This window comes from Bacillus rossius, chromosome 8, assembly GCF_032445375.1.
Source record: "Bacillus rossius redtenbacheri isolate Brsri chromosome 8, Brsri_v3, whole genome shotgun sequence".
NCBI classification, from domain to species: Eukaryota; Metazoa; Arthropoda; class Insecta; order Phasmatodea; family Bacillidae; genus Bacillus; species Bacillus rossius.
In genome coordinates, this window is record NC_086336.1 from 3,761,864 (window position 1) to 3,779,374 (window position 17,511).

General features: G+C 43.5%; 1 protein-coding gene across 1 annotated transcript in view; it reads right to left on the minus strand.

Annotated features, from left to right (window-relative positions):
* Positions 1-3,637, minus strand: part of LOC134535248 (carbonic anhydrase 6-like) — a 35,470-nt gene extending 31,833 nt beyond the window's left edge. The window contains exons 1-2 of the mRNA XM_063374319.1: positions 3,497-3,637; positions 2,177-2,249 (exon numbers count right to left, since the gene is read on the minus strand). Coding sequence (XP_063230389.1) covers positions 2,177-2,249; positions 3,497-3,637 — 214 coding nt within the window. The remainder of the gene's footprint in view (positions 1-2,176; positions 2,250-3,496) is intronic.
* Between the last annotated feature and the right edge of the window lie 13,874 nt (positions 3,638-17,511).

Here is a 17,511-nt window from a genome sequence, read left to right on the forward strand (position 1 = left end):
GAATGCACATTTCTAAAATGTCACAGACATGCACAAAGTTTAAACATTTCGGTTGAGTACACTTATTGCAATTAGTGTCATTTGGGCCTAGTGCAAAAAAAATAGTCACAGCCTTTCCAACAGTAAAATTTCTGTAACACAATTTTAACAAAAAATGCTTCGAGGCTGTCTTCAAAATATTGCATACACTGCTCATTGAATATGGGACTTAAATCACTTAAAGCAATCACTTACTTGCTCACCCAGGAACTCGGTTTTTAAGGCAAATGGCACCGACCACAACCTGTAAATTCTTCGTTAGCTCTATTCAGCCCTCCAGGAAACCAAACCATGCACCTCCAACATGGCCGCTCATATTTCGGGGCAACACGAAACACAACAGTATAGGCCGCCTCCCGCACAAAAACTTACAGTAATCCCACCTCACAATTACTGGCTTCGTAATATTGTGATATCGTGATATCGTAATATGGCTTCCTCCACATTACTCTTGAAACACGAAGTTTCTCTTGTATATTGAACACCCGATCAAATAATAATAATAGACCTGCAATTGGGCATCCGCCCGGTGGCAAGGAGTTCCCACCCCCCAACTACCCCCACTCCTCCCCCCTCTGGAGCCTCCTTCGCAGGTCCTTCCCTCCTTCCACATCAAGTGTCCTTCCCTCAAGCTCGTTCCACTCTCACCCCGTCCTCACAAGGCATACCTGCCTTCCTCTCTCTGAATCTTCCACTCATGATCTCTCCTTCCTCGATAAAGCCCTCTGTGCAACCTAGCTCCCAGCTTTTCCCAGCACCCCCCCCCCCCCCCCCCAACAACGAATTACCTTATGCATTCTCACTAGCCTTTCTACTTTCCTCCTTTTTTGCAGCGTGTCCCACCCCAGCTCCTTCATCATCACCGATGGTCTGTGTATTTCCCCCGACCTGCCTTCGCCTTCCCTTCTCCTCCACACATTCGTCACCCATCTCGCTGCCTTGCTCTGCACCCTCTCCCACTCCTCAATTTCCTTCTCCACATAGGGGTCCCACACCACCGCGGCATACTCCAACACTGGCCGTACCAATGTCGCGTACGCCTTTTGCTTTACATTCCTACCTGTCCCTTTCAGTGTCCTGCTAAGCAGCCCTAACCCCCTCCTGCCCTTCTTCACCACCTGCTTGACCTGCTTTCCCCACCCCGTCGCTCTGCAGGATCACTCCCAGGTATTTATACTCCTCAGCTTCCTGGATCACCTGTCCCTTCCAGTAGTACACTTTTCCCTCCACCCTTCTCTTCCTCGTGAACCTCACCACCTTTGTCTTCCCTACGTTTATACCCATTTCATTTACTCTCTACCAGCACTCCAGTTTCTCCAAGTCCTCTGCCAGGTGCAACCCTTCCCCCACAGTTACATAGAGCACACAATCGTCCGCAAAAAACCGCAGCCTACTTTACAACTCCTCCCCTACATCATTCATCATGATCAGGAAGAGCAGGGGTCCCATGACACTTCCTTGTAGTACCGCTGACGTCACATTTCCCTCTTCTGACCATTCCTTACCCACTCTCACTCGCTGGATCCTGTCCCTCAAGAAGTCCTCTGTCCAGTTTACCACCCTCCTGTCCTCTATCAACCCCTCCACCTTTTCCATCACCCTCCTGTGTGGCACCCTGTCAAACGCTTTCTCAAAGTCTATAAAAATAGCGTCTACTTGATTTCCCTCATCCACTGCCTCCACCAAGTACTCCAGCAGCCCCGCCATCTGCGTTTCACAGGAGTAACCCCTCCGGAAGCCGTGCTGCTTCTCATCCATCCAGTCCCTTTCCTCCACCCTTTCTACTATGTACCTCACTACCAGCTTCTCCATCACCTTGCCTACGTTTGACGTCAAGCTGACTGGCCTTTAGTTTGCCGGGTGTGCCTTATTCCCACTCCCTTTATAGATGGGCACCACCAAAGACTCTTCCCACTGCCTCGGCAGCTGTACCTCCTCCAGTGACTGCACATACAGTACTTGAAGGTTGAAGATACTTCCCGATCACCTTCCCTCCCAGCTTGAAACACGAAGTTTCCCTCGTATATTGAACAACCATCAAATACCAAATCCTCAAAAACAGTAAAATCTTGGTCATCGCCATAGCGAGTAAAATTGTATTAAAATTCCCAACAATACAATACCATTTGTAAATTACCTGTCTCGTCCAGATCGAAACCACGTGGTTCCCTCGTTCCACACGACAAAAGAACACCACGCCAGATGCAAACCTGACAAAACAAAAGTTCTCGACAATACCAATCTCCAACAACCAAAATCAACAAAGTCAGAATAGGCGCGCATTCGAGTGCCAACCTCGCAGAGACCTCCCACCGAAACACTAGGGGTAGTATTCATAATTATGTCTTGAGATATTCCGTCGTCAAGAAATTCTTATATGCATTCTTATTTAAATATTCTGGTTCCACAGACGTTGCTTGAAATTGTCTCAAGAGATCGCAAACAAGACAATCTTGATGAAAACCATCTTATGATAGTCCTATATTTCTTATTTCTGAGAGGGCATTCTCTTGTATCATAGTCGTTACTTGAGAAAACCATCACATAAGCATGTTTCATAGTCGCTGAGATTATGCTAAAGAATACATCTTTGCCAAGACCACTGCAGACTCGTCTCAAGCAATTAGTTGTTCAGATCGAAGTGAATAAAATGGCTGATTCTAGGGAACCTCGTATTTTTAAACTTATATAAATTCTATATGAAGTGCTGAAGCAATTTGATATTTGTCTTAAATGAGTTTAGTGTTTGTTTTGTGACTGGTGGTTACATTTTCAAGTGCTAAACAGACCCATTTATTTACATATCGATTACAGAACGAGTACAATGGATGTGGAAGGCGATTGACGCGAACCCCGCTACCTCTATGAAAATTTACGTGGTTTTAGTATTGTTCGGAATCTCAGGGTAGGTTTGGCCTTGTGGCTAGAGGTAGTGGTTCAACACAGTAGGACCCCCCGAGCTGTTTAGGCCACTCGGGACGCCTGAAAAAGAACAAGAAAATACCGGCTGATGTCTGATCAATTTATTCCGGCACAGCCCTAAACATAGTGCTGCCCGTCCTGGCCGTAATGGTTGTCCCGAATTGAATCGTCACACGCACGACCACTCATTCAGTGGCGGCTCACGATTTTATTACCCGGTAAGGTTGACTTGTCCCGGCTTCTGCGGGGGACCCTGGAGTGGTTCAGGTGGGGGTAAAACCCCCGAAGAGTGACGCGATCAGGCATCTGGGCCGAAGAGCTCTTGCAGCCATGCAGCAAATCTGGCCGAGATGGGCTGTAACCGTCCATGTAGGGCTTTGGGGGGCGGCGGTCGGGGAGAGGAGGAACTTCGAGGGGTATGAGGGGACGCACGGGAGAGCCGGTGGGTGAGACTGGAGTAGGGGGCATGAGGGAACAGGAATTGAGCAGAGGGCGAGTGCCCTGGGGAGTAGGGAACAGGGGAGTATTGTCCAACGGATTCGGGATGGCAGATGGGGTTGCATTCCACCAGCCCAGTGAAGTAGCCCAGCTTATATGGCTTCAGCAGCTCCTCCGATGTCTCCTTCCAAGGTCGTCCGTGCTGGCGAGAGCACTTGCGGCTGGTCGTTTTTGACATGGAGGGGCAGATGAGACGAGCACAAGCATTCCCCCAGCAGGGGTCCCTGCCCAAAAGCAGGGAGAGGCACTGCCTACTGGAGGAGGTAAGTGGAGCAGTCCTCCACGGAGGTCGCTACCCAAGTTTTTTTTTTTTTTTTTTTACAAAGGGGACTCCCACTGAAGGGAGTCACCCACCAAAAAATCCATCATTTAATAAAAAAGGGCACAAGGTACAATAAAAGATTGGTACATGGGCACAAGGCCTGCAAGGTGACAATAGTCTTTATTCAACAAAGCAGAGCTTCCCCGACGAGGTCGTCCTTGATGCTCAGCTACTTATTGATGGGCGAGTTCTTCACGGCTGCTGGGGGGTCCTCAGGGCTCGGATGGTGCCGCGCCGTTGATGGGCCGGCGCGGAACAGCTGTTCAAGCTTTAAATTAATTTTATTTTTCCAGAAATTACAGGGGAGAGCTTTCTGCCTGGCACAGCTCAGCCAGAGTAAATATATAATGCATGTACATATTCATCAGGGTGGGCACACCTGTGCCATTCCTGTGCATACATAGTAGAATTACAATAATATTTACATTCACTTGTATAATTCAAAGACTTCTTGTTACAACACTGAGTATTTACCTATGTGTCCTGAATTATGCCGGGCAGGTTGACAAAGTTTCCTTAATTTACATTATCCTTTGTCTGCCATCTAGGGGCGGGTGGCGAACTAACTTTCCTCCCCATAGATTATGTAGGATGGGTGGTGCACTTGGGGCTTGCGCTATCATAACAGCCGAGGCCAAACTGGTGGACATGATAAGGTCATACACTTGGACACAATGCGGTGATTACAAAAAAAACCCTAACATGACACACTAGAATCCTGATCAAAATTACACTTCACAATTACAATTACGTAGTACACTGGGCTAAGAACACATAGGCCCGTAACTCCGGCGACGCTACCTGAATCTTAGGACTGTCCCAGAAATTGACGCGTTAGTAAGTTTGAATGTTACGTGTTGCCTACTGGCTGCCCCATGCGGGCTTGTTACGCAGGTTGGTACTGCGTAACGAGGAAACTCGCCCCTGCGGGCTAGTGGGATACCACCCGCCATACACTGCACGGACTCGGCGCGCGAATTTCAATTGATGCGCGTTGGATAGCAGATCCTCGGGTCCACTCGTGCCGAATCGCCTTTGATCGGAGCACGTGGACGTGGTCGGAAGTTTCCGAGCCGCGTTTCCGATTCAGGATGTCCAGAATATTCCTCACTGTTTTAGTATGGAGCGCAGCGAGTATATAAGCAGGCTGCTAGCACGAGTTCCACAGAGTCTTCTCTCAACCGGCTGCGTGAATAATGCGGTGACCACGACCCGCACCTGCGATCATCGACGCCGAAAGGCTGCCCGCTGAGGTCTTCAAGCTACGCATGGATGCCGAAAAAGGCGGTAAGAGAGGCCGCAAATTATACAAGTCAGTTACGGACTTGGTAATAATTCAGTGGTAGCCCAGTAACAATTTGCAAGTTGGCACGGGACTTCGGAAGTAAAAAGTATGTGTCGGACTTTGCAGTAAAATGACCAAGGGGAACATAGAAAATTCCGCCGAGGGTCATGAAGTGGTTTGCGACTAGGAGCATAACAGAGTTCTGCTCAGCAATACTTTAAAAAAAAAAATATATATTTTCTCGTTCTATTAATACGGTGAAAATAAAAGGTGCTACTACTTGATTATCAGTGGTAGCCCAGAAACAATTTGCAAGTTGGCACGGGACTTCGGAAGTAAAAGTAGGTGTCGGACTTTGCAGTAAAAGGACCAAGGGGAACATAGAAAATTCCGCCGAGGGTCATGAAGTGGTTTGCGACTAGGAGCATAACAGAGTTCTGCTCAGCAATACTTTAAAAAAAATATATATTTTCTCGTTCTATTAATACGATGAAAATAAAAGGTGCTACTACTTGATTAAAACGTTAAGGGCGTGGTGCAGTGGCATTAGCGGGACTATCAGTCGTGGCGTTTAAGACTACCTATGAACATAAACAAGGAGGTAAATTTTTAATGAAAAACTGTTTTAAAATAATTTCAAGCAACAGCATGTTAGGTGATTTGTCTCCAATTCTCTGCACTAGTATAGTGTTCGTTTTATTACCAAATAGTGTGAATTAAGAGCCGGCGAAAATGTGCAAGTATCAGGGAATCAGCACGGCGGCAGAGGTTGAATAAAGAAATTCGCTCCGTCGATGTTTCCGGTCCGACTGGGGTGATCAGGTCAAGGATCAACGGAAATAAAAAAAACACTTGCCGCTATCACTTAAACGACACTGAAGATTTTAGCCAATTTTATTTGGGGAGAAGTGTTGAAATTTAAATTGTGTTAGAAATATCTCGTTCCTAAGTTTCTGGTACTGTTAAAACAATGTCTAATTTTGATCTGTAAGTGAAGGTTTAAGTATTTTGTATTAAAAAGAATTTGTAATTATAACTAAAAGAAAAGGGTCCAGTTAGAATTATTTATTGAGGAATAATTTGTGTGGTTATGAGAAAATGTTTAAAAAGTAGTGAATGGTACGTAATTTTGTATAAATTTATTTCAGGTGTTTTGTTGGTAATCGCTGGAACATGAATTGTAGCAGTAATGTGTAACAGCCAACATAATAAGAAAATTTATATTAATGTATGAGGATTATATGTGTTTGTATAATGTGTGAATAAATCTCTGTACATGCCGTACTAAATATGTGTTATACATTGCTCTGTGTTTCCTTAAGCTCTTGTTGCCATTCTAATTTCCAACGACTAGGTAACAGGCTGAAACTAGTTAGCTGGTTGGCTAGGAATTACGTGAAGCGCCGAAGTAACATCTCGTAGTTCACACACATAGTACTTACGTATCACAACGCACGCTCGTCTTGGAGCACTGAATAATTAAGTTAAATACCACTCGGTAAGTCGAGGCCAACCACGGAACTGAAAGAAAAGGTTTGCGGAAAAATACAATTATTGAAACTACATATCAGTGAAAATAAGATTTGCTAGTCCCGTGTTGCGCGGAGGCTGCCGGCCTCTATGAGCTCCGGAAGGATATACTCCAGCTATCACCGCGCGAGACCCCCCTCCCCCGCCAGCCCTCCCGTGAAAACGTGTGATTTTCGCGGGAAACTGAACCGGCCAGGTTCGGGACAAGGCGCATGGTGAAACATAATTTTGGAGAAAATAAAGTGTTAAATAATGAAAATAATGTCTAATAATAACATGTGGAAAAATACAGAAACATTTGTTGTAGTTCGGCGGAGGGATATGCCACACCCGGCCAGATCCTTCCGCCGACGTAGCACTTGTTACATGGCGTTCGCCCAGTTGCACTTTCTACACTCCGGTGCGCGCACGAGCACGTTCGGTGCACACGCCTTCGTGAGACGTTGATGAGGCATAGCGGTCTATGCGACATAGAGGAACATTGACGGTCGGCATCACAATGAGTTTAATGATGGTTGATGAATTCATATCAGCATCAGAAAAATAAAATCTACATTCGTGACACCCAGAATCCATTAAAATAATTTAAAAAAAAACTGTGTTATTCGCAGTAATAATACATAATCTCCCACTCTAGTTACTTAAAACTTCGGTAGTGTAATGGTTAGATTGCTAGATGTCAGACACAGATTAAAAATTGAAATTGTATCTGTGGTTCAAAATCTTTTCATATACCAAACTATTTTTTTTAGTTACAGGTTATTGAATACAAATATAACTTTAAGAAAAATTGTTTTAATAACATTTTGTTTATATAATTGTTATATATTGACGCCGTCCCCGTTGCCTGATCTGAATTTTATGTGAATGTGATAGGTTTGATGAATTTTAATCTCAAGGGCGGGGTTCCTGGCCTCGTGGGTACAGGCAGGGACGCGTCGACAAAGGACTCCCCGGGCTGTTTTGGCCTCCCAGGACGCCTTATTAATAAAAACACACACGTACTTTTAGCTGGTTTATTCCGTCGCACACTTTACACGTTACACGCTCACGTAACTGACCGCTTCATCGTCGACCTAAGCTCCACGCACGCCACCCTCTATTGGCGGACTTGTTACGGCCACACGGTAGCCCGGTGGCAAGTACGTTGATAGGGTTGTTCCCGGCTAATTGCGAGTGGGATGCTCTGGCAGGCGATAAGTCTGTTCATACCTACGTGAAAGTCTGCGGCACGCAACGTGAAATGCGTGGGGAGGTTGGTCACACAAAATTACTTAATACCAAACACTACACAATAGTCACTGTGATTAGTCCCGTGTTCGGGTCTAGATAAAGTGTTCCACTCAGCTGGTTAACTAATTGCGGCTACTCCGCGAGGTGGCGAGGGCCACGTTATGCTGGGTACGGGCACGGTGGAATCCTGCAGGATATCACACACGTGACCGTGGCACGTCCCAGTTAATGACTCGTCTGAAAGTTAGATTCGCATTTGGCGCAGTGCCGCCCTGCGGGGCCGATGAACTAATTCCCGATGTGGGACTTCACAGCGTGAGGCGCAGGTGCCACGATGGGCCACCTAATCATTTACATAGTAAACTAAAAGTCCTGTGTCGGACTGCATATTTTATTAAAGGACCGCGCGGGGTCTGGAACGGTCGATTCGGGCCGACCGGGGAGCTGAATTAAAACGATTTGGCTATAATTACCTATTATAGTGACTGGTGATGTTGGCGCGAAAGTTGAGAGCTCCCCGTGTGTGGGCTGCCGGCCCTGGCGAGTGCTGGATGGCGACTGCCTAACCTTCCTGGCCACCTTGGCCAGGGAGGGGGGAAATTCCGCGGGAAACTGCAGAGCGCGGGAAGATGATTTCGGCCAGTTTTGTGAATGATAACACTTTACAAAATGATTATTAAATTAACATTAATTATTAGTGATTTCACACTTATTAGTTTTTGTTTATCTTATCAAAAGCATGAACAAATTATTTCATTGCGCAGTGCCACACCCGGCCGGGCGCTTTGCACACGTAGGGGGCCGTGACTGACGTCACGCCGTTCAGGGCACTGCACTACGTTGCCCGCAAGGGCGCGTTCGAGGCGCGGCACTGATCAGGTGTTGAGGACACATAACGGCCTGTGCTCTCAGAGGGAGCACCGACGACGGTGTCAATATATAATTAGTATATTATAGGGACTAGAGACCATACAACAATATGTAAAAAATTTCTAAAAGCTGTTGAGTTTTATAGTAATGACTACTGTAGTAATATTCAATTAATTTGTAACTGTGACGTCGTACCTCCTCTTTATTCAACTAAAACCCGAGTCATAGTCCTGTCCGCGGCACAACATTCCAGCCATGGCCATTGTAGTGCCACCACTCGTCACCAGATGGCAGTTGTACATATGAACAGACAATATATGTTATATTAAGACATGTTATGTTAAGATGATGTGTCCCGGCAACAGCGTCTGGTGCTGGAGTGGCGTGAGGTGGTGGGAAAGGCCCGCTGGTAGGCTGGCAGCTGCTCCTTGACTCTCGGATGTTGGCACTTTCCTGCCCTTTTGCTGGGCCAGGTGTAGAGGAGGGGTGGAGTCAAGTACAGTGCGAGGAAGGGCGTTAGTTGGAGCCCTAGAGCGAGCTCCCGAAGGCCGCTCCAAAAAGAGGGGGGGGGAAGTGGGGATTCTAGAGCAGGCTCCCGAAGGCCACTCCAGAGGTAGGAGGGAAGAGATTCTAAAGCAAGCTCAGTGTTGCCAGATTGTAAATGTCAATGTCTCGTACCAAGGAGTGAAAATTCTCGTACGACACACAAAAAATCTCGTACACAATGGTATTGTAAAAGCAAAATTTTAAATGTGTTTCTACAATATTTTTATGTACTAGACATTTGAATTACAAGCCTAACAAATCTAAACTAAACAATTTTCACAATCCTATGATTACATAAGTAAAACATTATTAATAACAATTTTCACAGTACAATTATTTCTGCCATTCACTCTTTTTGCATTATTTTTTTCGTAAAAAAATCCAGTTTTTTTTTAATTTTCTTTAATTTAACATACAAAAATACTTTTGGCCGGTTTCACCAATGTCCCCTAACTTTTAAGGGCTGCTTAAGGCATGTGTAAGGGCTGCCTAGCACATTGAATCGTTTCACCAACAGTTAAGGAACTCTTAAGTAATCTTAAGCATCCCTTGGTTTAAGTGGTGGAAATAGGGCCCCTAACTATTTAAGCGGCACTTACTGTCACAAAACAAGAAAAATAAAATGGATGCCGTGGAGGAATACGAAGAACTAGCTGAAGATGTACATTTTATTTTTGATATAAATGTTATTGTTGAAGTTGTGGAACATTTTTAAGGTGAACTTAATGTGAAATCCTTTATTATAAATACATTCGAGAATGTTCGCATACTCCACTTTTATTTAAGAACTCATTTAATAAGGAAGTAATTATAGTTTTTTCTTTTGAAAAGTCTTAAAAGAACATTTATTACAAGGAATTTTGTATGTCCTAAAGGAAAAAAAACTGATATTTTTTTTATTTTCATCTGCTATTAAAACTTAGTTTAAACTTAGACAAAATTACAATAGCGAATAAATTCTCCCATGCTGCGTCCTTTTCTTTGCTCGAAACAGCATCCGTCCTCTTATTTTCTATTATATTTTTATGCCTCTCAACTAGGCTCAACACCTTCATTTTCTCATCAGAAGAAAAGTTTTGCGTTTTCATTCTCTTTGTTTCAAACATTTTCACACTACTTTGCAACGACCATATAGCTACTACTTTCCGTGAAAATACACTAACATCGTACCATCCAATTACCGCGAAATTAATAAACATTCAGATATTTGTTTACTGTTTAGTAAAAATATTTAATTGGCTTATGTATGTCACGTGACAACAAGTTCGAAGTACCAACCTGAAAACTATTAGTACTTATATCTGTACGAACCCTCGCTTATGGCAAGCCAATCCCTAACTAAGCAACCCCTACATAAGTGAATGTGACGATGGTGAAAACCAATTTCGTGAGAATTTACTTTAAGGAACGCCTAAACTTAAGCAGTCCTTTGCTGAGGGTGTGTTTAGGAGGTGTTGGTGAAAACGGCCATTTAAATTGTGAGTTAGGGGTTGTGCATTTAACATTATTCTGACTCTGGGTCATCATTTCCTGTGCTAGAGAAATAGAGGTTGGCACTGTTCATTTTGTTGAGTATACTTTTAGTGGGCTGGAATTTCACACAGTTCCCTGCGTGTTTCATACATTCAGAAGAAAGCAGAGTCCCATGTTATACACTTGTTTTGACAAAATGACACAATAAAACTAATATATCTTAAGCCTAGTTGACACAATGATAGTAAAGCCCGATAGTTACTACAGTGACAGCTACTATCGCCATACTATCACACTACTTTCACCTTGCAAACTGCACGATAGTTACTCTCGCGCTGTCGCGATAACACTATCGCGATATCAAGTCGAGCTATATAGTTGGTAGTAACTGTCATGACAGTACTTACAACTGTCGCAACACTTTCGTAGTGTAAACGGACTGAAATCACTATTGTGATAGTGAGAGTGCATGTGTTCCTAGTACTTTAAGCAATAGTCGAATTTATTATAGGTTATTTTGAAATTGGACAATGTCTCGATTTGAGATTGCTAGTTCCCTCGAGAAATACCAACCAATGTCTTATCCACTGTTTTTTCGTTTTTTTTTAAACGGAAATAGCTATCGCAACTACTAAAACCTGGGCCACACAACGCACCAGGTCTGACATTTTTCCAACTATCACATAATATCTTAATGCCAGTGTAAACAGACACTATCGTGACAGCGACTATCATCATATCAACTAGGCTTTACTAGAACCCGTGTAAAAAAAATCAACAGTGATAGTGATCTTCAAAATTCTCGTACATAAGCATACGAGATCCAATTTTACCTCGTACATCTGGCAACACTGAGCAAGCTTCCGAAGGCTGCTCCAGAGGCAGGGGGAGACAGTGTTGCCAGGTCTACCACTCACCAAAGCAGGAGATTGAACCGCGAAAAAACAGTAGAAAGAAGTAGATATCCTAAACATAAAGCTTTCCTTTACAATTAATTTAGTAAACCTATTTTTACAAACATTTACTTTTAAATTAGTAAAAAAAACTTGTTTCATACACATTACATATTAAGGTACACAAACCACAAGAAAAAATTTTTTATTTTCACTGACCATATAAAAAACATATGAAAACAAAAAGTTACTTGTAGCCTGCTCCTTCTTCAATTACCAAAACGTCAGTCATCATTATTATTATCATCATCATCTTCATCAGTGTCATACATTTTGTTTTGAACTCTCTTAATTATTGTACTAGTTTCATCAAAAGAAAAGCATTCGGATTTAGAAACTAGTCTCTTGGTGTGTAACAGACCGCATACTGTCTTTGAAGATAGCCTGTTCCTGGTTTTCGTTTTTATCAAATTCACTGCTGAAAACACTTGTTCCGCTGTAGCACTCGTTCCGCTGTAGCACTGGAATGGGGTAGACTCAAAAGACTCTAAATAAATTTGGCTAGTAGAGGAAATACCTGGTTGGACTCTGCGTATGATTTTTTACGGACACTATCCCAGAAATCCTGTACTGTGTCTTTACTGCCACTACTACCACCAATTTCCTTATTACGTAGCAATTGCCATTCTGTATCAAGTTGTTGGATCTCATTTTCTTTTATTAATCTTGGAAACAGGGAAGCCAGTGGTGCAATATTTTGACAAGTTGATATTTTAGTAGGATCTAGCACTTCAAGCATAGTGAAAATAGGATCATTGAAAGGGAAACGATCTGTAATCTGTTTCACAGATTCAATGTAGAAATCTAGGCAACACAATTTGAGAAGTTTCACATGGTGCTCAGAAAGTTTTTTTTTGACAAAGAAATATTAAATTTTTCCCCAAAATAGACATTTTCCAATGGCAGAAAAACTCTAGGATCTTTATAATCACTTTATCTACATCTATGGATCTTACAATTACTGGTTTAACAGAGCACTCGAGGAGAGTTTTTAATACAGAAACTACACTCGGCCTCAAATTTTGAATTTGTGGTTGCTCACTCTGCATTTGCTTGTTCAGGATATTGAACATATGCAAAACAAACTGAAGAAACTCAAGATACAATTTGTTGAAGGGTGATTTAAATGTTTGAAGAATGGCATCTGATGCTAATAACTTATCTTCAAAGGCAGCCTGGGTGAATAAAAGTATGAGGGCATCATACTGCTCCAAAACCCGAGATACAACTAACTCAAAGGATAACCATCTTGTCTGACTTGGATGCAACAGCTTATGTGGCTTTACATTCACAAAACTTTGAAATTCTTTGAAGGATTCAATACGTTTAGAACTTGAATGAAAATAATTGAAAATAGCATGGACCAAATCTTCCGGTTCCCTTGGAAGCTTCGCACAAGCATATGATGAACACAAATGGAATGAGTGGCAAATACACCTAATTATAAAAAGATCGGGCATGTGGTTTTTCAAAAGAATAGATAATGAATGACTTTTACCCATCATTACACTAGCGTTATCAGCAGCGAAACCGATTAGGTTTTCTTTGTAAGGAATATTTTCCTTCTCAAATGACTGTACCAAGCTGTTATGCAAGTTAACAGCATTTGCTTCACTCACAGGAATGAGATCGTAAAATGCGTCAACTACAACCCCTTCTATTTATTTTCCCTCAATAAATTGCAAAGTAATTCCTTTCTTTCCTGCCCTAAAAAATGTTTAACAATGGCAGTTGCTTTAGTTCGGCCACACTTGATTTTTTTTTGCAATTTCAGAATCAGGGCAAACTGATCTAAAAAGGGTGTCAAGTGACTAATTATATTAAATGAAATGTTGTGTTCTGCTACAAATGCAGAAAGACGAATTTCAGCTTCTTTGACTTGATTACTTAAATTGGTTGCTTGAGATGTAAATTAAGTTAACGTTTTTTGACCAACAAGTTCCTTCCCACATTGCACATGTTTATCAGACTCTACATGTCTAATTAATGTACCTTTACCTCCAGAAGCAATGCTAATAACACAGTTACATGACTTACAATATGCAAAACCGCATCCTTTCTTGTTAGACTGTGACCAACCCTTAAACAACTCTTCGTTTTCCCTCTCACGTTTGTACTTCTGAGAATACTTCACCTTTTTACTCATAGCAAATCATTAATAATAAATTCAACGTTATCAAAATACATTCGTAATAAACGACTGCACACTTTGTCCGTGACACCACATCGTTCGAAATTATTACAGACGACCGCGAGACAATAACAGTAACATAAACTGTTTCACTTCAAAGCACACAAATCTGATGACTGATAAACCGAGTACCGACAGGCGACAGTGAAACGACACGATGACGACACTCGACAGACGGACGAGACGAGTCATGAGTGACGACTGACGAGTGACGACAGCTCTATCTCAACTTAAAAGGATCACAAGGGGCGGGGGTAACTCCCGGAAAACGATACGCTCATGCCACAGCCACACACCACTAACGAGGGGAAATTCCCTTAGGTAACTATCAGAGATTCGATTTAAATGTATCTCGCAGTAAATCGATATATCGCAGTGTGACACTAAATTTGAACTGTTGCAGGCTAGAAAACTCAAGAACATAAAAATATACACTTTTTAGTTAATATTCAAGCCATATTTGTTAAATTTAATAAAAAAATTGTCGAGGCAGGAAAAAGCAGTAGATTTGCTTGACTTTTCGCTTTTTAGCAGTAGAACAGTAGATTTTTTAAATAGCAGGAGATCTACTGCAAAAACAGCAGACCTGGCAACACTGGGGGGAGATTGAGTGGAGTGGGGGTGAGTGGGGCGAGTTGGTGGTGCTGGGGAGGGGAGGGAAGAGGATGGGAGAACAGAAGGCAATAGTCCAAACTCCCAATTCCTGCTTTATTTCTTCCAGAATTTTTTTTTTCTTATTCCTAACCTAAATTAATTACTAAGTGTGTTTGGGAGGGGTCTGCATATTATACACAGGTCATCATTTTGCCCTTCCCAGTAACCCGCACACAAGGACACTATTTAATTATTACACACATAGCACTGACACACATTTTATATTGTACATTAATTATAAAATACATATTCTCTGTTATAAATGTCAATAATGCTTGCTGCCATCTATGTTTGGGTTGCGGCACCACTCGTCGCCTATACCCCATGGCTGGTGTAGAGAAGCCTGTGGGATACGGCTTTCTTTGAGAGGCGGTTATGTTGGTTTCAGAGGGAGGAGTATGTAGCACTCGTATCAGGGCGTCAAGGCCAAATGCAGGACACGACAAAGACATTTATGATTGTAAATATTTATGAAGATTATTAAGTGTGTAGTGTAAGTATGTTTCTTATTCTTGTGAATAACATTATAAATGCAAATCAGCTTAAGTGATAGCAATATGTAAAATTTAACACGATCGATTGTAGAAGGAAAATGTATATATTGTGCAGGCTAACCAGCCAAGTAAGCTCCACCACCTGTCGACTAGTCCCTGCTAGTAGTTTTCCCCAAGTCTCTTATGCCTCCTTGGATCTTAACACTACATTTAAACGACACTAATTAGGCCACTTTTGCCTCTAAATACAGACATTACGACTCTTCCAAGTATCAGTTAGCCAACTAACTGAAGGGAAAGGGTGACCTCCCCCCGCCTACATCTACACTATTAAAAATAGAGCCAAGCATCATGCGACAGCTATGTTACTACCTGCTGGCCCGTGAGCCACCTTTAATCTTAAAATCGCACACTTCGCGCCCCACCGTCGTTTCTAATGATTCGAACAAAGTGACGGAGTCGCAATATTTATATTGGTAACCACATAGCGAGTTATGGGAACGTAATAGTTCCTGGTATCGCTGTCACACGCTACCAGCCGAGCATATGAGGAAACGGTGGCCGAGAAAGCTCTCCTCTCTCCCAGCCAATCTGGGAAAATAAATACCAACGCATTAATAAGTGATATTATTGGCTTACCTTTCACTCTTTTCTTCTTCTCTGTTAGCGACTCTTCGTGAGACTGTGGGCTTCCCTTCTCTCTCTCTTATTCTCTCCCTCTCTCTTGTACCTATTCACTAGCGACTCTTTGCGAGACCGCGGGCACCTTCCTTGTCCGCACGTCCTCGGTCAGCTGCACTGGGCCGAACGGTCCACTCCCGCCTCAGAGTGTGAGGCTGCTCTACCCAAGAGCTGGCGCCGGGCAAACAACACGACAACCGAACGACCGAGCGACGTCCACCCCGTCTCTACATCTTCACCAGAGACGAGGCCACGACAACTGGATGAAATTCCTCGACTTAATATGGAGCATCAATAGTTCTGGAGCAACAAAATATTTACATTAATACAGTTTGGCAACTATTTCTGTTATGTATAAATAATATTTCTGTATTAATTTAACTACTAATATCAAAAGCTTTGGATAAGTCACATAAATATACTTAATGCTAAATTATTTTGACGTCGTCTGGCCGACGACCACCCCAGAGCCCGACCTGCACCCGCCAGTATACGCTCCCGCTAACGGAACACACCCCTGGCCATGGCCCACCCGAGTCAGGCGACCCGAACAGCAATTAAAGACAAAGCCGCGGAACCTGAGTAGACAAGAGAAGAACCGTACCCATTCCTCCTGAAACATTAAATGAGGATTTTAGCGACAATAAAATCTCTTCCAGACACACCCATTTGGAGTCTAGCGTAATGAGGTCACGCCTGGCGCGAGAGAGGCCGAGCCTCCCTCGGACGCCATGCCAGTTCGGCAGTTCAGCGCAGCTCATGGACCGGGGCGGACCTACGTCCCACGGAGAGGCAACATCCTTTGTCTACATTGAAAGTAACGTCCGGTAAATATAGTCACTAATTAACCAAACCCCTTTTATTACTTAACCTCTCCGTGAGTACCCGGTCCCTTTTTTCGGTCCCGGACCTAATCCGGCCGCATCAACTTAAGGACACCCCGCACCACACTTGGTCAGCGGGGCTGCTCTTCAGCATACGGCACGGGCCGTCTCCCGCAACGTACAGAACTTTGTTTAAGGTCACGCGCACGGCGCTGACCACAAACCCGCAAGGGAACTTGGACAAACTTAATTGCGGTGCGTGTTTCACCACAGTGGGCACAACACCCGCGCCGAGACATTTGCATACGGGATTGGCCGTCTCCAATCGCCCGCCCCTTAATTCAGTGTATTTTTGTATCCCGTATTTTGTACTGCTAACTTACGTTACCCGAGTAACGAGTGCCACGTAACTTGTGCGCGCCCCCTTTATCCAGTGTATTTTTGTATCCCGTGTTTTGTATTGCTAACTTACGTTACCCGAGTAACGAGTGCCACGTAACCTGTACGCGCCCCCTTAATTCAGTGTATTTTGTGTCCCGCCTTTGTGTTACGAAATTACGTTACCTGCGTACCCAATGAAACGTCTGAGACATAACAGCGTCCGAGGCCACGTAACGCGGAACACAAACAATACGGCGCCACGGAATAACAAGTAAAACCCCCCGGGGACCTCTGTAGAGTGTTGTATTGTGTACGACTCGCTCCTCTGAATAAAAGGTACGACACCGCCACCTCAACTCCACGTCTCTTATTTAAAATCATCTCACGCAACACCGCCGCCGGCCCTAGTGGGCCACGCAGGGGCACATACATCCACGACCCCAAATTCACGACTAGAAACGAGCTAGTCTGGCGCCCACCCGGACAACACAGATCAAGAACCGCCTTTTCCCACTAGGAGCCACACCGGGACTCGAGCCCGAGACCCCGGACGATGGCAATTTATATACTTCGCATTTAGAATGGAATTTATGAAGTTATTCTATTAATAGCTGC